The 21,874-nt window shown below is 43.3% G+C and overlaps 2 protein-coding genes across 18 annotated transcripts in view; one reads left to right on the forward strand and one right to left on the reverse strand.

Annotated features, from left to right (window-relative positions):
- The window catches only part of CRYZL1 (crystallin zeta like 1), a 53,317-nt gene extending 34,898 nt beyond the window's left edge, over positions 1 to 18,419 (reverse strand). For 3 of the 9 annotated variants that reach the window (XM_054675292.2, XM_016947158.2, XM_054675291.1), the window contains exons 1-4: positions 17,903 to 17,989; positions 17,401 to 17,527; positions 7,425 to 7,496; positions 615 to 692 (exon numbers count right to left, since the gene is read on the reverse strand). In XM_054675292.2, the coding sequence (XP_054531267.1) occupies positions 615 to 692; positions 7,425 to 7,496; positions 17,401 to 17,466 (216 nt within the window). In that variant the 5' untranslated portion in view covers positions 17,467 to 17,527; positions 17,903 to 17,989. Of the gene's footprint in view, positions 1 to 614; positions 693 to 7,424; positions 7,497 to 9,570; positions 9,645 to 17,400; positions 17,528 to 17,902 lie in introns of those variants that run through there. The other 6 variants (XR_010154470.1, XM_016947156.4, XM_054675295.2 and 3 more) reach the window with 4 other exon arrangements.
- A 118-nt stretch (positions 18,420 to 18,537) lies between these two features.
- Positions 18,538 to 21,874, forward strand: part of ITSN1 (intersectin 1) — a 257,189-nt gene continuing 253,852 nt past the window's right edge. For all 9 annotated transcript variants that reach the window (XR_001715152.4, XM_016947143.4, XM_016947144.4 and 6 more), the window contains exon 1: positions 18,538 to 18,938. The gene's annotated coding sequence lies outside the window, so the exon portion shown is untranslated. The remainder of the gene's footprint in view (positions 18,939 to 21,874) is intronic.

Raw genomic sequence — 21,874 nt, forward strand, 5'->3', positions numbered from 1 at the left:
AAACTCTTAGTTTTTTGCAATGTAAAGGAGTTTATAAAATATTATAAAATATTTACATTATGTCTGTTTTCTTATAAAATATTTGTATTTTCATGTAAAATACGTAACTTCAATCAGACTAATAATGTCCCTTATATAGAAATATACAAAAGCACACTAAATTTTTTCCCCTAGCTGTTCTATTCTAAAGATGGTAGGCTGGGCGCAGTGGCTCATGCCTGGAATCCCAGCACTTTGGGAGGCCGAGGCAGGTGGATCCCCTGAGGTCAGGAGTTTGAGACCAGCCTGGCCAACATGGCAAAACCCATTTTTACTAAAAAACATACAAAAATTAGCTGGGTGTGGTGGTGCGCTCCTGTGATCCTAGCTACTCAGGAGTCTGAGACAGGAGAATTGCTTGAACCCAGGAGGCAGAGGTTGCAGTGAGCTGAGATTGCACCACTGCACTCCAGCCTGGGCGACAAGAGCCAAACTCCGTCTCAAATAAAAAAATTAACAAAAATGAAGATGGTAATAAATTCTTCACATTGAGAGGTCAGTTATCGTTATATTTATACACTAAATACACTAAGAAACTCTCATTTTACTTTGTGCCATAATAAAAGAACCAATACCTTTGTATTTATCTGGCTCAGAGCACAAGCTTTAACTTGAAGTTTCACAAAGTTATCCTCTGTAACAGGAAGATCTTCCTAGAACCAAATGATAACAAAACAATATGTTATTTTACACATTCCTATGAGAATATGTCTTTATGCTGTGAAAATTTTTACATGTAATTAAACAAAATTAGACAGACCCTAAATCTCACAGCTAATTTTAACAACTATAAGTAATTATAGAAATGTATATAATAAAAAAATAAAGAAAATTTGGGGGTACAATTTTAAAAAAGCTTTTGGATACATATTTTTAAAAGTACTCAAATAACAATATGGATATATATGTAGACAATAAAGTTAGGATAACAAAGTAAAGCAGCAAATACTGTACTCCTTTATTTCAACCTAAATAATCTCAGAACACCGGCTCTTCACATTTACAGGGATATCCTTAAACACATATACACATAACATATAACCTTCACTAATTTTTTTTTTTTTTTTTGAGACGGAGTCTTGCTCTGTTACCCAGGCTGGAGTGTGGTGGCGCGATCTCGGCTCACTGCAAGCTCTGCCTCCCGGGTTCATGCCATTCTCCTGCCTCAGCCTCCACAGTGCTGGGATTACAGGCACCCGCCACCATGCCCAGCTAATTTTTTGTATTTTCAGTAGAGACGGGGTTTCACTGTGTTAGCCAGGATGGTCTCGATCTCCTGACCTTGTGATCCGCCCGCCTCGGCCTCCCAAAGTGCTGGGATTATAGGAGTGAGCCACCACGCCCAGCAGGCCTTTACTAATTTTTAGAATTTCCTTTTTTTGTTGGTTTTGTTTTGAGACAGGGTCTCACTCTGTCTCCCACGCGGGAATGCAGCGGCGCAATCACAGCTCACTGCAGCCTCAACCTCCAAGGCTTAAGTGATCCTCCTGCCTCAGCCTTCTGAGTAGCTGGGGTTACAGGCATGCACCACCACACCCAGCTGATTTTTAATTTTTTTGTAGGGCTGGGGTATTGCTATGTTGCCCAGGCTGGTCTCTAAGGCCTGGGCTCAAGCAATCCTCATGCCTCAGCCTCCCAAAGTGCTGGGATTAAAAGCATAAGACATAGTGCCCAGCCCTTAAATTTTCTTAATGCTATAAGTGAAATTCTTTTTTAAAAATATAATTAAAAAAAAATAGAGATGGTGTCTCGCTGAGTTGCCCAGGTTGGTCTTGAGCTCCTGGGCTAAAGTGATCCTCCTGTCTTGGCCTTCCAAAGTGCTGGGATTACAGGTATGAGCCGCTGTGCCCAGCCAGTGAAATTCTTTTTTCATCTTTTTTTGAGATAGAGTTTCTCTCTGTCACCCAGGCTGGAGTGCAGTGGTGCAATCTCAGCTCACTGCAACCTCTGCCTCCCGAGTTCAAGTGATTCTCCTGCCTCAGCCTCCTGAATAGCTGGGATTACAGGCATGAGCCATTATGCCTGGCTAATTTTTTTTTGTATTTTTAGTAGAAGATGGGGTTTCACCATGTTGGCCAGGTTGGTCTTGAACTCCTGACCTCAGGTGATCTGCCTGCCTTGGCCTCCCAAAGTGCTGGGATTGCAGGCGTAAGCCACTGTGCCTGGCCAGCCAGTGGAATTCTTTAGCGTCCTTTATTCAACTCTTCCTTAACATGTGCCTTGGGCATTTCATCATGCCCCATGGGATTCTGGGCTCAACATACCAACGTAATTGAACCTAATTATCCCTCAGATTCCACTTCTAGATAGAAATTCAAAGGCAAGGCCGGGCATGGGGGCTCACGCCTGTCATCCCAGCACTTTGGGAGGCCGAGGTAAGTGGATCACTTAAGGTCAGGAGTTTGAGACCAGCCTGGCCAACATGGTGAAACCCGGTCTCTACTAAAAATACAAAAAATAGCTGGGCATGGTTGCGCATGCCTGTAGTCCCAGGTACTTGGGAGGCTGAGACAGGAGAACTGCTTGAACGCAGGAGGTGGAGGTTGCAGCGAGCTGATATTGTGCCACTGCACTCCAGCCTGGGTGACAGAGCAAGACCCTGTCTCAAAAAAAAAAAAAAAAAGAAAAAGAAAAGAAATTCAAAGGCAAAAATAGTCCAAATTCAGACACTCAATGTCATCCACCTATATTATTAAATACAGTATCACCTCATCTAAACAACTGAACCTGGTACTAATAATTAAATCAGTCTCCTCTACCCAATATGCCCACAATTAGATGAAAAGCTGGCCAAGAATAGCCACTTACATAGCCCCTCCTGTGATGTATCAAAGGGATTACTGTGTTTTGTCATGAACACAATCTGAGAACATCTTTTTAAATCACAGTTTTGACAAAACTTGGTGATAATATGAAGATGTTCATTAATATTGGTGAGTTTGTGAATTTTACTCATGATTTTGTGAACCTGGAGATGTTTCTTCCCAAGAGCCAATCAACCCCTGACCCTCATCCTGATCAATGATAGAAGCCAAGCTGTCTGAAACACAGACTCCTGGCCTAATTGTTCTTGTTTTTTTGAGACAGGGTCTTGCTCTATCACCCAGGCTGGAGTGCTCTGGTGTGAACATGGCTCACTGTAGCCTTGACCTACACAGGTGGGTGCCACCATGCCCAGCTAATTTTTTTGGTAGAAATAGGGGTCTTACTTTTTTGCCCAGGCTGGTCTTGAACTCCTGGGCTTAAGTGATCCTCCTGCCTCAGCCTCCCAAAGTGCTGGGATTACAGGCGTGGGCCACTGTGCCTGGCCTAAATGTTTTAGGAGTTAGTGACAGACAAGAGAGAAAACTGGATTGTGTTCACGATCAAAACTCTCATAATTATTACGAAATACTGATTTACATATAACACTTACTTTTAATCCCTAAATTTATGGAAGAATGATTTTGGCTTGCCACAAATCTTTCTAATAATCACCAATACTGTATATGAAAATTCTACTATCTATGCTTAAATAAAAAACTTGGTGATAATACGAATATGAGTGATCATTTAAAACTTAGTAAATCAGGTAACTTCGGCACTCTCTGAAATGTGTATGGAAAATAATATCTTTCTACCTCTTCCATTTCACATATGAGACATGGTTTTTTTTTTTTTTTTTTTTTTTTGAGACCCAGTCTTGCTCTCCTGCCCAGGCTGGAGTGCAGTGGCGTGATCTCCACTCACTACAAGCTCCGCCTCCCGGGTTCATACCATTCTCCTGCCTCAGCCTCCTGAGTAGCTGGGACTACAGGCACATGCCACCACGCCTGGCTAATTTTTTTTATTTTTAGTATAGACAGGGTTTCACCGTGTTAGCCAGGATGGTCTCGATCTCCTGACCTCATGATCTGCCTGCCTTGGCCTTCCAAAGTGCTGGGATTATAGGCATAAACCACCACACCTGGCCGAGACAAGGTCTTTTCTGAAACATGGCTACTTTCTGGAAACTTGCATTATTGTGGTATTCGGAATACATTGGGTTACTTTCACAACATGTAAGACTATTAAGTTTGTTCTGTCTTCCTAATACCTTTTACACTACCACCCTGAGGAACTAAAAACTCTTTTGCAGTAATTCTTTTAAAAATATTTTTTAAAGTAAGGTAGTGTAATGCCTCCAGCTTTATTCTTTTGGTCAAGATGGCTTTTGCTATTCAGAGTCTTTTGTGGTTCCATATGATTTTTAGGATTATTTTTCTATTTCTGTGAATAATGCCACTGGCATTTTGATAGGGATTGAATTGAGTCTGTAGAGGGCTTTGGGTAGTATGGACATTTTAACAATATTAATTCTTCCAATTAATGAACATAGACTATCTTTCCACTTATTACTGTTCTCTTCAATTTCTTCCATCAATATTTATAGTTTTCATCGTAGAGATATTTCACCTCCTTGGTTAAATTTATTCCTGGGCATTTTATTTTTTATAGCTATTATAAATGGGGTTGCCTTCTTAATTTCTTTTTTTTTGTTTTGAGACAAGTCTTGCCCTGTCGCCCAGACTGGGGTGCAGTGTCAAGATCACGGCTCACTGCAGCCTTGACCTCCTGGGCTCAAGTGATCCTTCCGCCTTAGCCTCCCAAGTAGCTGGGACTACAGGTGTCAGCCAGCATGCCTGGTTAACTCAAAAAAAATTTTTTTTTTGTAGAGACAGGGTCTCCCTATGTTGCCCAGGCTGAACTTGAACTCCTGGGCTCAAGTGATCTTCCACCCTTGGTCTCCCAAAGTGCTGGGATTATAGGCACCTGGCCTTTTAATTTCTTTTTTAGATAGTTTGCTGTTGGTACAGAGAACTACTACTCGGCCAGGCACGGTGGCTCACGCCTATAATTCCAGCACTTTGGGAGGCTGAGGTGGGAGGATAGCTTGAGCCCAGGAATTTGAGACCAGCCTGGGCAACATGGCGAAACCTGCCTCTACCAAAAAAAAAAAAAGTTAGTCAGACAGACATGGTGGCACATGCCTGTAGTCTCAGTTACTCAGGAAGCTGAGGTGGGAGCTGATGCTGGGGGAGGTTGCAGTGAGCCCAGATTGCACCACTGCATTCCAGTGTGGGTGATGGCGCAAGACCCTGTCTCAAAAAACAACAACAACAACAACAACAAAGAACTGCTACTGATTTTTTTTTTCTTTTGGAGATGGAGTCTTGCTCTGTTGCCCAGGCTGTAGTGCAGTGGCACAATCTTGGCTCACTACAACCTCTGCCTCTTGGGTTCAAGCAATGATCCTGCCTCAGCCTCCCGAGTAACTGGGACTAGAGGCGCACACCACCACACCCGGCTAATTTTTTGTATTTTTAGTAGAGATGGGGTTTCACCGTGTTGCCCAGGCTGGTCTTGAACTCTTGAACTCAGGCAATCCACCCGCCTTGGCCTCCCAAAGTGCTGGGATTACAGGCGTGAGCCACCATGCCCAGCCTCCTACTGATTTTTTATTTCGTATCCTATAACTTTACTGATTCATTAATTAGTTCTAACTGGTTTTTGGTGGAGTCTGTAGGGTTTTCTATATATAAGATCACGTCATCTGCAAACAGGGATGGTTTGACTTTCTTCTTTCCAATTCGAATGCTCTTTCTTTCTTTCTCTTGCCTAATTGCTCTGGCTAGGACTTCTATTATTATGTTGAATAGAAGTAGTGAAAGTGGGCATCCTTGTCTTGTTCCAGATTTTAGAGGAAAAGCTTCCAACTTTTTCCTGTTCAGTATGATGTTAGCTGCAGGTTTGTTATACATGGCTTTTATTATATTGATGTATATTCATTCTATGCCTAATTTATGTAGGATTTTTATCATGAAGGGATGTTACATTTCATTATATGGTTTTTCTGTATCTATTGAGATGATCAGAGGGTTTATGTCCTTCATTCTGTTAATGTGATGTATCACATTTATTGATTTGCTTATGTTGAACTATCCTTGCATCCCTGGGATGAACACCACTCGATCATGGCCGTCAGGGAAATAGATATCAAAACCACAAGAAGATATCCCCTCATCCCCATTAGAATGGCTATTATCAAAAAGACAACAAGTAACAAATGCCGGTAAGGATGTGGAGAATGGGAACTCTTATACACCACTGGTAGTCATGTAAATTAGTATAGCCATTATGGACAAAAATATGAATGTTCCTCAAAAAATTAAAAATAGAACTACCAGGCTGGGCGCAGTGGCTCATGCCTATAATCCTAGCACTTTGGGAGGCTGAGGTGAGCGGATCACCTGAGGTCGGGGGTTTGAGACCAGCCTGGCCAACATGGCGAAACCCTGTCTCTACTAAAAATACAAAAATTAGCCAGGTGTGATGGTGCGTGCCTGTAATCTCAGCTACTCAGGAGGCTGAGGTAGGAGAATCACTTGAACCTGGGAGGCAGAGGTTGCAGTGAGGTGGGATGGCACCACTGCCCTCCAGCCTGGGCAACAGAGTGAGACTCTGTCACAATTAAAAAAAAAAAAAGAACTACCATTTAATCCAACAATCCCTCTCCTGGGTATACATACATCCAAAGGAAATGAAAGCAATATGTCAAAGTGATATCTGTACCTCCATGTTTACTGCAGCACTATTCACAACAGCAAAGATATGGAATCAACCTAAGCGTCCATCAACAAATGAATGGGTAAAGAAAATGTGGTATATATACACAACAGAATACTATTCAGCCATAAAAAGAGTAAAATCCTGTCATTTGTGAAAATATGGATGAATCTTGAGAACGCTGTGTTAAGTGAAATAAGCTAAGCACAGAATGACAAATATTACATGATCTCACTCAAATATGGAATCTAAGAAAGTTGATTGCATAGACGTAGAGAGTCCAATAATGGTTATTAGAGGCTGGGGAGATTAAAGGGGTGGGAGCTGGGGACAGAGGTTGGTCAACAGGTACAAAGTTACAGGTAGATGGAAGGAATAGGTTCTGGTGTTCTATTGTACAGCAAGGTGACTATAGTTAACAACGTATTGCATATTTCAAAATAGCTAGAAGAGAGGATTTTAAATGACACAACAAAATGGCAAGTATTTTACTGATAGATATGCTAATTACCCTGATTTGATCATTACATAATTTATACATGAATCAAAACATCACAGGGTACCCCATAAATATGTACAATTATGTGCCAATTAAAAACAAAATAAAACTTAAAAAATAGTTAAACTACTATATGAACCACCATTTTCACATAAAATTTAAAGGAAAGTACTGTAATTTGAGGAGTTTCATTTAAGTAATTTTGTTCATTAAGTCTCACTGAAAATAACGTCATTTAAAAGTGGGTTTATTGCAGATAAAAATACACTAACTACTTTAATGATTAAACATTTTTTCTTACCTTTTCTTGAAATACAAATGTTATTTCTTCATCTGTGGAACTCTGTTGGAAATATAAGCCTTTCATAGTCACCTAAAAATAAATATATATAAATGAAATAAAATAACAAGTCTTCCAGACTAAATGTAAGCAAAAATGGAAAAACAATGCTGGCAAAGGATAAAACGACAACTACAAATGTAGTTTTCAAATAAGTAAATTTAAAAAATCTTTCACAAAGTGATCAAATAAGAGAATATGCAACACTCTCTGGGCACCTGTCTTACTGAGAATGGGTTTACAATTCAACCTTTTACTACAAAGGCAAACATGCTTCATTTTACTTTCCTATACAATAAAAAAGATTACTTAAAAGAAGCCTTATGATGGCCAGAGAAACTCAATTTTATTTACCTTTTATTAAATTTTCCTTTAATTACCGTTTATGAAAGGCTTTCAAAGTCTTAAAGATCATTAAAAAGGAGAAAGTGAACAGCCAAGACACTGGTTGAAAATTGTGGCCCTAATTCTTCTCTATCAGTCTATAAACCATTTAATGGAAGTATTTAAACTTATAGCCGGGCACAGTGGCTCACGCCTGTAATCCCAGCACTTTGGGAGGCCAAGGCGGGCAGATCATCTGAGGTCAGGAGTTCGAGATCAGCCTGACCGACATGGAGAAACCCCATCTCTACTAAAAAAAAAAATTAGCCAGGTGTGGCGGTGCGTGCCTGTAATCCTAGCTACTCAGGAGGCTGAGACAGGAGAACCGCTTAAACCTGGGAGGCAGAGGTTGCGGTGAGCCGAGATCGCGCCATTGCACTTCAGCCTGGGCAACAAGAGCGAAACTCTGTCTCAAAAAAATAATAAAATAAAATAAATAAACTTATATTCTGTGAACTTATTTATTTTTTTTTTTAGATGGAGTCTCGCCCTATTGCCCAGGCTGGAGTGTAGTGGCACGATCTTGGCTCACTGCAACCTCCGTTTCCCAGGTTCAAGCGATCCTCCTGCCTCAGCCCCCGTAGTAGCTGGGATTACAGGCACGCGCCACCATGCCTGACTAAATTTTGTATTTTTAGTACAGATGGGGTTTCACCACGTTGGCCAGGCTGGTCTCGAACTCCTGATCTCAGGTGATCCACCCGCCTCAGCCTCCCAAAGTGCTGGGATTACAGGCATGAGTCACCGCGCCCGGCTCTGTGAACTTCTTGAGGTATCTCTAAAGATTCCACAATTGTTTCTTTAATTTTCAGAGTAATTATGTGGTAAGACTATTTTTTATGCAAATTTTACAGAAGTATAAAATATAGAAAAGTACACAAATCCTTGAAGCGCATAACTTGTTGAATTTTACAGTGTGAATATGCCCACATCATGGCAGGAGACTCATCATCGTACACCTCCAGAAGTTCCCTGTGTCCCCTTCTCCTCCTAAGGAGACCCAATATCCTAAATTTTAACAGCACAGATTAGTTTTGTCTGCTTTTGAACTTTATATAAATAAAATTATACTCTTTAATGTCTGTTTTCTTTCTTTCTATATTAGGTTTGTGAGTCTCACTCATGTTGTTACTTGTAGTTGTATTCCATTCATTCGTATTGCTACATAGTACTCCACTGTATAAACAAATTGCTATTTATCCATTCCACTATAGACAGACACTTGAATTGTTTCCAGTTTGGGGCTCTTATGAATTGTTCTGTTAAAAACATTCTTGTATATACTTTTTGGTGAGAATACTATTATTTCATTTATTCTATGAATGAGGAAAGTGAGTCTTAGCTTAAAGCACGTAGCTGGTGTCTCATAGCACCAGCTGGGCCAGAACTGGGATATAAACTAGGTGCTACTTCTTCCAAAGTCATTACTCCTAACCATGGCTTTTAATGGTTTCCTACTGAGCTGCTAACATTAGATATATCAATTAAAGTTGAATACTTTTTTTTTTCTTTTTTTTGCAACAGAGTCTTGCTCTGTCGCCAGGCTGGAGGGCGCAGTCTCGGCTCACTGCAACCTCCATCTCCCAGGTTCAAGCGATTCTCCTGCCTCAGCCACCCGAGTAGTTGGGACTATAGGCACGTGCCACCACACTTGGCTAGTTTTTGTATTTTTAGTAGAGAGGGGGTTTCACCATGTTGGCCAAGATGGTCTTGATCTCCTCACCTTGTGATCCGTCTGCCTCGGCCTCCCGAAGTGCTGGGATTACAGGCATGAGCCACCGCACCTGGCCTAAAGTGGAATACTTTTAAGATAATAATTAAGTACCTATTGATAGTTCTGGCTACATAATTTGCAGAGCCTAGCGCAAAATGGAAATGTGGGAAGCCTTGTCTAGAAATTATTAGAATTTCAAGATAGCAGAGCATGAAATCAAGCAAAAGTCTCTTCTGAATCTGAGGTCAATGAGACTGCATAGGCCATATGTCCATAAAGCCAGCCCTCTGTGTTGAATGTTAGTGGATCTACTTGGATCCAAATACGTAAAGAGTTTTTACAGAGTGTAGTTGAGCAATGGTTGTTGGTTTCTCGGACGTGATAATCAAACGCTGGAATTAACAGAAATGAATACACATTCAAGATATATATAGAAATTATGTATGTAGCATGTATCAATGAAGTATATAAAAGCAGGATTAAGCTAGGTTAAATGATTAATTCTAACGCTTTGGTTGCAGAAGGTCTTTGTGTCAATGTTTTTGTTTGGGGGCTGGGGAGAACCTAAGCATGGATACAACATTTACGTATTCCCTCCAGCATTAAATCTAACCTCCTTTGAAGGCTCTCTAAAATGCATACTCTCTCTCCCTACTCTACCTTACTGCTTCCACAATGTCCAAGCACATACCCTCTATCTAGTTAGTATGACTTTACATCATATGGTTACCCCATCTCAGAGCTTCTAGGCATGGCCTGTTCTCTGACAGAATGCTGTAATTTAGATTCTGCTAAGTAAATAAAGTTCAAGTTCTACCCCCTCTCTGGAATCATCCCCAGTGACACTCACTCCATTTGTTCCATGCTTCCCGATTTCATTACACACTAACGAAAGCTTGCTTTATTTATTTACTAACTAGCGGGCTTTCCCAACCATTGCCTGGGAAATATATCCATTATTATTAAATAAATAAAAAAAAAAACTCTGTTCCTACTCAGTCTGGAGTTACTAGAATTGCCTTTTTGAGAAGTGGAACAATTACGTATCAATGCCTTGATTTCAAACCGTCTTGCTTTGTGATACTGGAAGCTACTGTTTTCTCTGCCCATTGAATCTTGAAATATATGGCATGTCTCCCAGATAAGCAGTCACATGGACCTTAGACTGTGCCCCAATTTCAAAGACCCTGGAAGATAACTGCTTGTTTGTACCCCTAGTATCCCTTAAAACAAACAAACAACAACAACAACAAAATATATATATATATAATAATGGCAATATTTTTAATCACATCATCCTAAATAGTTTCTCTAAATTAGGTGAAAATTGCCCTGGTTGGTGGAAAAAAGTAATGTTCGGTTGGTCCAATTGAGAATTGTATGGGAACAAAAATATCCTTAAAGTTACAAAGTAAAGAAAGAGAGGTGTTTTTACAAAAGTAGCCAGAAGAAAACTGAGGAAATATTTGTCTTGAAAGCCCAAAAAAAGAATACTGAGTTCCTAGTACTAGGAAAATGGTAGAATGGATGGTATTCAAGGCCCACATGGTTTCCTAGGCAGATTAAATAAAACAGTCTATTACGTAACAAAATTTTATTTCATTTTATTTTTTGTTTTTTGTCTCACACTCTGCCAAGTCTCATGTTATTTAATAAAATTTGTATTGACTTAAAATACATTTGCACATAGGACATAAAAGTATTAAACTTTTTTTTTTTTTTTTTTTTTTTGAGACGGAGTCTCGCTCTGTCGCCCAGGCTGGAGTGCAGTGGCGCCATCTCCGCTCACTGCAAGCTCCGCCTCCTGGGTTCACGCCATTCTCCTGCCTCCGACTCCGGAGTAGCTGGGACTACAGGCGCCCACCACCACACCTGGCTAAAATTTTTTTGTATTTTTTAGTACAGACGGGGTTTCACCGTGTTAGCCAGGATGGTCTTGATCTCCTGACCTTGTGATCCGCCTGCCTCGGCCTCCCAAAGTGCTGGGATCATAGGCGTGAGCCACCGCGCCCGGCCATAAAAGTATTAAACATTTTATAAAATAAAAATATAAATTAAAATATATAGGCCGGGCATGGTGGCTCACGCCTGTAACCAGAACTTTGGGAGACCGAGGCGGGTGGATCATGAGGTCAATAGATACAGACCATCCTGGCCAAGATGGTGAAATCCTGTCTCTACTAAAAATACAAAAATTAGCTGGGCGTGGTGGCGTATGCCTGTAGTCCCAGCTACTCGGGAGGCTGAGGCAGGAGAATCGCTTGAATCTGGGAGGCAGAGGTTGCAGTGAGCTGAGATCGCGCCACTGCACTCCAGCCTGGCAACACAGCGAGACTTTGTCTCAAAAATAAATAAATGAACAAATAAATAAAACAAAATATATAATATGACATTTCTAAGAAAAGTCATGTAACTTCAAAATTATAAGTTCTACTATAAATTTTACTATACCAAAAAAGTATGATATAAAACTTTTTCGCCTGTAATCCCAGCACTTTGGGAGGCCGAGGCGGGCGGATCACGAGGTCAGGAGATCGAGACCATCCTGGCTAACACGGTGAAACCCCGTCTCTACTAAAAATACAAAAAATTAGCCGGGCGTGGTAGCGGGCGCCTGTAGTCCCAGCTACTCGGGAGGCTGAGGCAGGAGAATGGCGTGAACCCGGGAGGCGGAGCTTGCAGTGAGCCGAGATCGCGCCACTGCACTCCAGCCTGGGCGACAGAGCGAGACTCCGTCTCAAAAAAAAAAAAACAAAAAAAAAAAACAAAAAACTTTTTGCCCAGAGTGGTGGCTCACACCTGTCATCCCAAGAATTTGGGAGGAGGCTGGGGTAGGAGGACTGCTTCAGCCCAGGAGTTCCACAGCCTGGGCAACAAAGCAAGACCCTGTCTCTTAAAATACAATAAATAAATAAATAAGCCTGGCGTAGTGGTGCTCACCTGTAGTTCTATCTAGGCATTGGAGGCTGCTTTGAGCTATAATCAACACTGCACTCCAGCCTGGACAACAGAGTGAAACCCTCTCTCTTAAACATACAAAACTTTTTAATTACAATAAACCTGTTTAAAAATGTAGGCTGATATAGCCTGTGAAAAGCATAGAATTTTTATACTTTTACAGGTATATCAGAATTTCAAAATGTTTGAATTAATCCACAAACTGAGGATTATGTTAGTAATACTATAAATTTTTATATTGGCCATACAGTAAACTTACTAAAAAATCTGGAGAAACAAAAATTAAGAAGATAATACCAATTTAGAATAATTTTTAGCAAAAGCAGAACGAGAACTTTGCATAAATTAAACACTTGACTACAAACACTTCAAGAAAGTAGTTAATAAAAATACTGATCTGTTAAGGGATTTCTAAAAAATCAATGGGAAGTAGTTTCAAATGGTTTCATCCTTCTTATAATAGCAACATGAACTCCACTTGCTCCTCTGTTACACTCAATCCCCCAAGAAGCTCATCTATTCTTTTTTCTTTTTAGACAGTTTCACTCTGTCGCCCAGGCTAGAGTGCAGTGGTGCGATCTCGGCTCACTGCAAGCTCCGCCTCCGGGGTTCACGCCATTCTCCTGTTTCAGCTTCCCGAGTAGCTGGGACTACAGGCGCCCGCCACTGCGCCCGGCTAATTTTTTGTATAAAACTCATCTATTCTTAATTGTAAATAAAACCTCTACAAATCATTCCTTACCTACACTTTCAGGCCAAAAGTGTTTTGAGCATCAGACCAACTTCAAATTTAACAGACACAAAGCTGGACTCATCTTTCCCCCAAACAAGATTTTGCTGTACTCTCTAGTCATCAAGAATAACTTAGATCGCTGGGCGCGGTGGCTCACGCCTGTAATCCCAGCATTTTCGGAGGCCGAGGCGGGCGGATCACAAAGTCAGGAGATGGAGACTATCCTGGCTAACACGGTGAAACCCCGTCTCTACTAAAAATACAAAAAATTAGCCGGGCGTGGTGGCGGGTGCCTGTAGTCCCAGCTACTTGGGAGGCTGAGAAGGGAGAATGGCATGAATCCGAAAGGCGGAGCTTGCAGTGAGCCGAGATCGCGCCACTGCACTCCAGCCTGGGCGACAGAGCGAGAGACTCTGTCTCAAAAAAAAAAAAGAGTACCTTAGATCCATCCCATCACCTTCACACTGGTAATGTGCGAACACCTCAATGCCTGGGGCTTGGGCTGTGGCGATAGGCTGCCAAATGCTTTCAATACCCTCCCTCATTCAACTCATCTATTCCCCTATGGTTAATTTAATTCCTGAAAGTCCAAACTCCTCTTCTTACATGCTCAAATTTTTATTATTCCCCAACACAAACTTTATAATACTATGGCCACTCCAGGTTCAGAGTTCGGTTATAATGTTTCTAACCTACCTTCATTTTTAAGGAAAGCAAAGATATATATAAACAGCTACACAAGAGAAAAACATATATATATATATATACACACACACATATAAACAGCTAGACAAGAGAAAAACAGATGAAGTCAACTCTGAAATGTGGCCCTGTATGCTCAACCTGGTCACCATGCCAGGCTCTCTCGGGCAGTATCCAATACCCTATTACCCATCCATCGTTGGGACCTGTGCATAGCATTATAATACTAGCTGGATTGTTAGGGGGAAATCTTCAGTTATATTTTGATCATTTGGGAAAAGATGAATTAATGTTAAATTTTAACAATGTTCACATTAATCTGTGAGACTTTTTGTACATATCCACACATTGGAAAAAGAAATATGCCCAAATATTTGATTAAAAAGAATATAGTCACCATAATCAAAGCAACTAGCTGGAGGTTTGGCTCAAATATATTCTGCAGGGTGTGGAGGATGGTAGTCCTAACGGGTCAGGTCTGCTTTTTTTTTTTTTTTTTTTGATACGGAGTTTTGCTCTGTCACCCAGGCTGGAGTGCAGCTGCATAATCTTGGCTCACTGCAACCTCCACCTCCCGGCTTCAAGTGATTCTCCTGCCCCAGCCTCCCGAGTAGCTGGGATTACAGGCGCACACTACCACACCCAGCTAATTTTTTTGTATCTTTAGTAGAGATGGGGTTTCACCATGTTGGCCAGGCTGGTCTCGAACTCCTGACCTCGTGATCCACCCACCTCGGCTTCCCAAAGTGCTGGGATTACAGGCGTGAGCCACCGCACCTGGCCTGCTTCTTAAAGAGGGTAGTGAATGCATGGTTATAACAGTTGAGGATATCTCTACATGGTATAGTCAACAGTCTCTAGAAATATGTATATTCAAAGGACACTTTGCACTAGCAATGAGTCCACAGGTGTTTTGGGTGTTTTGCTGTGCACAACTGCAGTGCTCTTTTGTGCCTGTTATTATATAAGATGGGCACAGGAGATATTGTGACAGTGGCTTATATCTGGCTAAACCTTGTAAAGCAATTCCAGCTGATAATATAAGAACTTTAGGCATTATAACTTAAAACTAAATGGAAAATGCGTAACATTAGATGGTCCCTATCACTAGAGGGACTGAAACAGAGGATGGTTACATATTACACGGGCTTCATAAAGCAGATTCCAGAGTCAATTGAGTGGGACAGGTGGATCAAATGACCATTTAGTTCTCTTCTAATTGTGACAATCTTGATAAATATTATCAAGGCATATTTGATTGAATTTATACGTGTGGCATAATCTCTACATCTTATGCAACTTGAGATCTAAAGATAGATAAAGGAGCAGAAAAGGAAAATTGTTTCTTTTTTGCCTGCAGTGGCTCTCAACAAAGAACTCTTTTGGATCTCAAAAGAATTTTTGATGACCTCCCCACCTCCATGAGGGATTTATTTTATTATCTGTTGATTTTCAGATGGCATTTTCACTTAAGAGTCTAGGGTTTCTTACATGACCAACTCCCCACCCATATCTCTGGGGGGTTGGAGACGTGGGATGGTCATTATCCCAAAGATCTGAAAATCTCTGATCCAGTTACTATTCAGTGTAGGGCTATTTAATATAATATGATCCAGAACAACAGAAACTTAACTTTCATTTATATTTGTGAATGAGCATCTTATTTTCCTATATTGTACTACTGGGGAACAAGGGAGCGAACGGTGTGATGAATGAGTCTTCCCTTTATAAGCTGGCTTAATTATGTGACTCTGGGACAATGCAGGTGGAGGCCTCTGGTGATGAGAATGACTAATTGAGGGATCCTCCCGAAACTCTACCACACCACAGTTACTCGCTCCCCTCCAATCCATTTAACTGACTTTCTTTTCCACCTACTAACATTATTGAAGTTTGTAAATGCTTAATTTTCCAGTTCACTAGAGGATTGTAGAGAAACCACTTCTTGCTTCAAATGAAAAATATGAATTGTAATTTTGATTAAATATTTACTAATTCAAAAATCAAGAGAAAATAATTTCATGTCTTTATTATGCATAAAATGGAAGACTTTTTTTTTGGTAAAATACCATATTTTAGCATATATAGATGTGTATTTTTTTTTTTTTTTGAGACAGGGTCTCACTCTGTTGCCCAGGCTGGAGTGTGGTGGTCGTGATCTTGGCTCACTGTAACCTCCGCCTCCCGGGTTCAAGCAATTCTCCTGCCTCAGCCTCCTGAGTAGCTGGAATTACAGGCGTGCACCACCATGCCCGGCTAATTTCTGTATTTTTAGTAGACACGGGGTTTCACCATGTTGGCCAGGCTGGTCTCGAACTCCTGGCCTCAAGTGATCCACCCACCTAGGCCTCCCAAAGTGCTGGGATTACAGGCGTGAGCCACCACGCTCGGCCAGTATGTGTATTTTTGCTCTTCTGCTCATAAAACTCTCCTGAGCTCAATGTAGTTCATTGGGTCTACAAAAAGAGCATAGTTAATCTTAGAAATATTTCATTGCACAAGGCTGGCAGCTTGATCTTGTATGGGGAACTACCTCACTTTCAAATCTAAACGTCTTATCCCCTGCTGTAAGCTGGAACAGAGGCATCGATAAGGGAAATTAGTGATAAAAGGTAGTAATTATACACTGCAGTGGCTGCGGGATCTGATTTAGAAGTCATAACTGACCCGAGTTTGAATCCTGGCTTTCCTACTTATTAGCGGTATGACTTTGGGCTACTTAATTTTAAACTTTCTGGGCCTGAGATCCCATATCTTAGATAATAATAGCAGTTATCTCAAAGGGTTGCCATAAGGATTAAATAATACCTGCAAAGCACTCAGCGCAACATCATACTTTCAGAAATGTTGGCTATTTTGACTATTATTTCTGTAAATTGGGCACATCTCAATTACAGAGAATCTCTAAAGTAGTTCTGAATCCCATCTCATAGAGTTGCAAAGGGTTTGGTCAATGCAACCTTATTTTTCACACCTTTTAGTTTCTGCAGTAGGCTACTGTAGCAGCCACTAGCACAGGTGGCTATTGAGCACTCCAACTGTGTCTAGTCGGAATTGAGATGCGCTGTTAAGTGGAAAATACACATCAGATTTTGAAGATTTAATTTTGAAGAATTAATTTTTTAATTTAATTTTGAAGATTTAATACGAAGAAAAGAACGTAAAATCTCAATTTTTAAATATTTGATTAAGCGTTGAAATGATAATGTCTCAGATATACTAGGCTAAATGAAACATATAATTAAAATTAATTTCACGTGTTTCTTTTCACTTTTTAAATGTAGCTACCCCAAAATTAAAATGACATAAGGGACTCGCATTATATTTGTACTGGACAGAGTTCAGGTAAAACCTTTCTACTCATAACGTGGACAGCAGCACCTGGGAGCTTCTTAGAAACGCAGATGTTCGGCCCCGACCCAGACCTATCCCAAGGCGATGCTTACATCTCGCTCCAGATGATTCCGCTGTTTAGCATAATGAAGAGGGCCGATCTGGCTCAAAAGCCACATACAGCGAATAACTACTAACTGCTTTCCGAAAACAGCAACGTGATGAGGAAGAAAGAAGTGGCTGAGAAGAAGTAACAGAGAAAGAAAAAGACACTCAAATTCTAGGAACAAGAAGCAGAGGAGAAAAACCCAACCTGGGAGATTAAGTGGAAGGGCACTCCCAGACCTCTGCCTCCATAAAAGTAGAGGGAGATGCAAACTGAGATAAGACCTAGAATCAAAACCCGTCAAGGTCCAGGAAACTGTCCCTCAAATCTAGTCTTACCCACCCCTCAGCGGCCTCAGCTAAGCTAGGCCTGGGCCCGAACAAGTCCCAGGTTAGGATTCGACGCGAACCACCATCCTCCCCAGGGCTGCACGGTTCCGTGGGGCATCTCTCCACCTTTCGCTTAAAGGCCCGTTTCCCAAAACACAGGACGCGTTTCCCGGGTCTCACCTGCCTCTGAGCCGCCCCAACGGCCTGTACCTTCACCACCGCCACCTTCCAGTCCTGCGGCAGAGAGCCCGCCCCCTGCTCCCATTGGTCAGGCCGCTCGTCACTCCTGAAGGGCGGGGTCGGACTCGCGAGGCTGTCCAGAACGCCATGGCAACCGGTCTCGGAACTACATCTCCCGTCATGTTCCGCTCGGGGGCGGAGAAAGAGGCGAGGCACCGCCCCAAGGACTACCAATAAATGGGCGAAGTTGGAATCGCCCGGATGGGTTCCGTTTTATGCAAATTTTAGCCGAAGACCACACCCTTCCTCATTCCAACCATAGGCCCGGCCAACCCCTTTGGGTTGTGCTTCTTCTCTTTTTTCCTTTCCACATTATTCTCTCCTTTAAAACCTCCAATAATTAAGTCAATTAAGTGCATCCTATCTAGTGTCTCGCACGGCAACGAGCAGATGCACCGAAATCGTGCAACAAAATCTCCATAAACCACGATAGGCAACCTCAGACCATAAATCTCCTGTTACGCCTACGTGGGGTGGAGGGGGAGAGTGCTAATCCTGCCCCCACACAGCCCCTGCTGATTGGCTCATTCGGCTTGTCACTCTGTTGTCTTACATTTCTTTGGCTCACCCTATTTGGGTTCGCACGGTGGGCGGGGCCAGCGGTAGGGGGTGGTGAGAAGGTGCGGGCCCCTTCTTCCAATTGGCAGGCGGTTTCCCCACCCACTTATGGGCGGAGATGGATGGTGGATGGGGGGCGGGGGAGGCAGCGGAGGGAGATGAGGAGATAGGCGGGAGCGAGGGAGCGAGGGAGGGAGCGAAGGAGGTAGGGAAGAGTGGAGGCGCCAGGGGAGGGAGCGCAGCTTGGTTGCTCCGTAGTACGGCGGCTCGCGAGGAAGAATCCCGAGCGGGCTCCGGGACGGACAGAGAGGCGGGCGGGGATGGTGTGCGGGGCTGCGGCTCCTGCGTCCCTCCCCGCGGCGCGTGAGCGGCACTGATTTGTCCCTGGGGCGGCAGCGCGGACCCGCCCGGAGATGAGGTGAGGAGAGGGCTGCACGGCGGCGGCCTGGACCACGGGCGGCTGCGGCGGGGGCGGGGGTCGGCGCGGGGGTCGGCGCGATGGCTGCCCGGGGCATCCGTCCCGCGCCCGGCGCTTGTCTCCCCGGCCGCCCTTAGCCCCTCGCCGCGCGCCCGAGAGACGGCAGCGGCTGCCCCTCTGCCTTGTCCTTCCCGTCCTCGGGGGCGGCGGCGGAGTGGCGGGCGGACCCGCACTGGGAGGCCGGGGGCCGCGGTGGGCCGTGGGGTGGCGGCCGCGGGACGGGCGTGGGGATGAATGGGCGCCGCGGCCCCGCCGCCGAGCGGGCTCCCTCCTCTCGCGGGGACCCCGGGTGGCCGCTCCTTCCCGGGCTGACCTCGCTGCCCTCGGCCGCCGGCGAGGGGCGGCCCGGCCTCGCCTCCCGCCGGCCTCCCGGGGACCCGCGTTGGCGGGAGCGGCGCCGCCTCTGCCTGGAGCCCCGGCTCCTTCCTCGGCCCCTCGCTCGCAAGCCTGCAGAATCCTGGGTCAGTGAAGGGCAGGCAATGCCGTGCGGCCCCAGGGCGCGCCGCGGGGCCGCCCCTGAAGGCATTTAAAGGAGAGCGGCTTCCGCGCCCTGTGAGCGCGTCCCCGGGTCCGCCGCGTCCCTTCCCTTCTTACGCACCGACACGGTTTTGTGGTGTGGACCCAAGACACAATTGCAGTCCCTTGCTTGCACGAATGCAATCCGAATTCCCAAAAAAAGGAAACCGGCGAGGAATCGGCCGCACCTTCCTGCGCTTCTGCTTGCCTTGGGATTAGAAAACAACTTCGGAGATTACATTTCCTATGGGCAATCTTTTGTTGTGATTCAGACTCAAGAAGGCTTTGCTTTGGAAGAAATAGATTAGCGGCTTCTCTGTGGAGTTGGAGGCTATAGAGATTTTTATAGCCTCTTCAATATGAAAGTTTCCTCTAGAACTTTGCCATCATCAGTGCTCTTCTGAGGGCAGCAGCAACCTGGAAATTTAGATACATGCAGGCTCCGGCCAGATGCGTTTCTTTGTGCTTGTCTGTTGGCATTCTTCTCCTGCTGCTCCTCTTGATCAAAACGTACAGATAATAAAGGCAAGGCCAATGAAAAGGGTAGATAATAACAGCAAATCCCATACAAACAAATGCCTCTAGAAATTCTCAGTTCTGTCAGCGGGGAGGCAGTTTTGCTAATCCCGTGGAACGGATGAAGAGAAAGGCACAGAGATCTCATGGATTATGTAGTGGACAGGATGTGAGGGCAGGAACTGGGGCCAGGACCCAGCAGGCCAGCTGGTTTGCATGGTGCCACTCTAAACCCCCAAAATATGAATAGGAGGAATGTATTTGTTGGGATACCTTTATTTTTAGATGACTTTAAGGTTGAGAGTGCAGAAGCTTAAACATCCTTCATAGTTATTATTTCTTAGTTTATCTCTGAGAACAAAATATGTTTCTGTTTAAAATTTCTTTTACTGGTGTGCTTGAAACGTTATTTTGATGGGAGTTCCCTTGTAAGTAAAAACGTTGAAAAATACATACATATGAAAGAAAAATCCTTAGTGCAGATGGGTTTGTAAAGAATCCAGGGACTTTTAAGTCATATAAATTAAGAAGTGAGGGACCCTAATTTGATGATGGTGTTAAAATTATTTCAGACACCTTTAAGTAGTCCAGTGGAGATCATTTCTGATAGTATGATCTTTTTTTAAAAAAATGGTATTTCTTTATCTAGGAATGCTTCTATTGAAATTGCTACAGCGCATGGTACCGTCACAAAACTCTTTTATTATTCTGCCTGAGTAAGAGAGGAAATGAACAAATTTTTAATGTACTTTGGAACCCTGCGGATTGCACAGATACTAAGCATTGTGAAATAGGGCATAAAATGAGTGGTAGCAAGTTAGTTCTGTGAAATGTTTGTCGCTGTTAGCATTTTTTTTTTTTTTGGCAGTCGACTAGCAATTTTCTTTTCCCTAAAGCTTATCTTCAATATTGGTAGTAGAACCTCTGCTCAAGTTTATCTTTTCCCCAAGTGCCTAGACTGGGACAAACTATCAAGCCTCCTGTAAGAGATTAAGGAGGAGCTTGCTGGTAAATTCCTTTCCTTTTTTTTTTTCTTGAGGCAGGGTCTGGCTATGTCACAGGCTGGAGTGCAGTGGCGCAATCTTGGCATACTGCAGCCTCGACCTCCTGGGCTCCAGTGATCTTCCCACCCCAGCTTCCAGAGTATCTGGGACCACAGATGCACACCACCATGCCCAGCTAATTTTAAAATTTTTTCTAGAGACAGGGTCTCTCTGTGTTGCTCAGGCTGGTCTAAAACACCTACCTTAAACGATTCTCCCACCTAGGCAGCCTCCCAAAGAGCTAGGATTAGAGGAATGAGCCACCATGCTTCGTCCAAATTCCTCTACTCCAAATCATCTTTTTAATTTGCTAAAATTTGTGAGTTGTAGAGAATTGATGACACGAGAGTTGGGATTATATTATGCACCTCAAATTCTTCTGCCATAGAGCTGTTCCCTTCTGAATGATCACTTCCTCCTGAATGGCTCCACTTACTGGTTGGGTTTCTTAAAGTGTGGACCTCAGATCACTTACATCAGCATTAATGGAGGCACTTGTTAAAAATACAGGTTTTGGGCATGATGGATCAAACTTGTAATCCCAACACTTTGGGAGGCTGAAGTAGGAATAGCTTGGGCCCAGGAATTTGAGACCAGCTTGGGCAACGTAGGGAAACCTTGTCTCTAAAAAAAAATTATTTTTAATATTCTGGGCTTAGTGACTTGTGCCTATATTCCCAGCTTTTCTAGAGGCTGAGGTGGGAGGATCTGGTTCGCTTGAGCCCAGGAGATGGAGGCTGCAGTGAGCCATGATTGCCCTACTGCACTCTAGCCTGGGCAACAGAGAGAGCGAGCCTGTGT

This window comes from Pan troglodytes, chromosome 22, assembly GCF_028858775.2.
Source record: "Pan troglodytes isolate AG18354 chromosome 22, NHGRI_mPanTro3-v2.0_pri, whole genome shotgun sequence".
NCBI classification, from domain to species: domain Eukaryota; kingdom Metazoa; phylum Chordata; class Mammalia; order Primates; family Hominidae; genus Pan; species Pan troglodytes.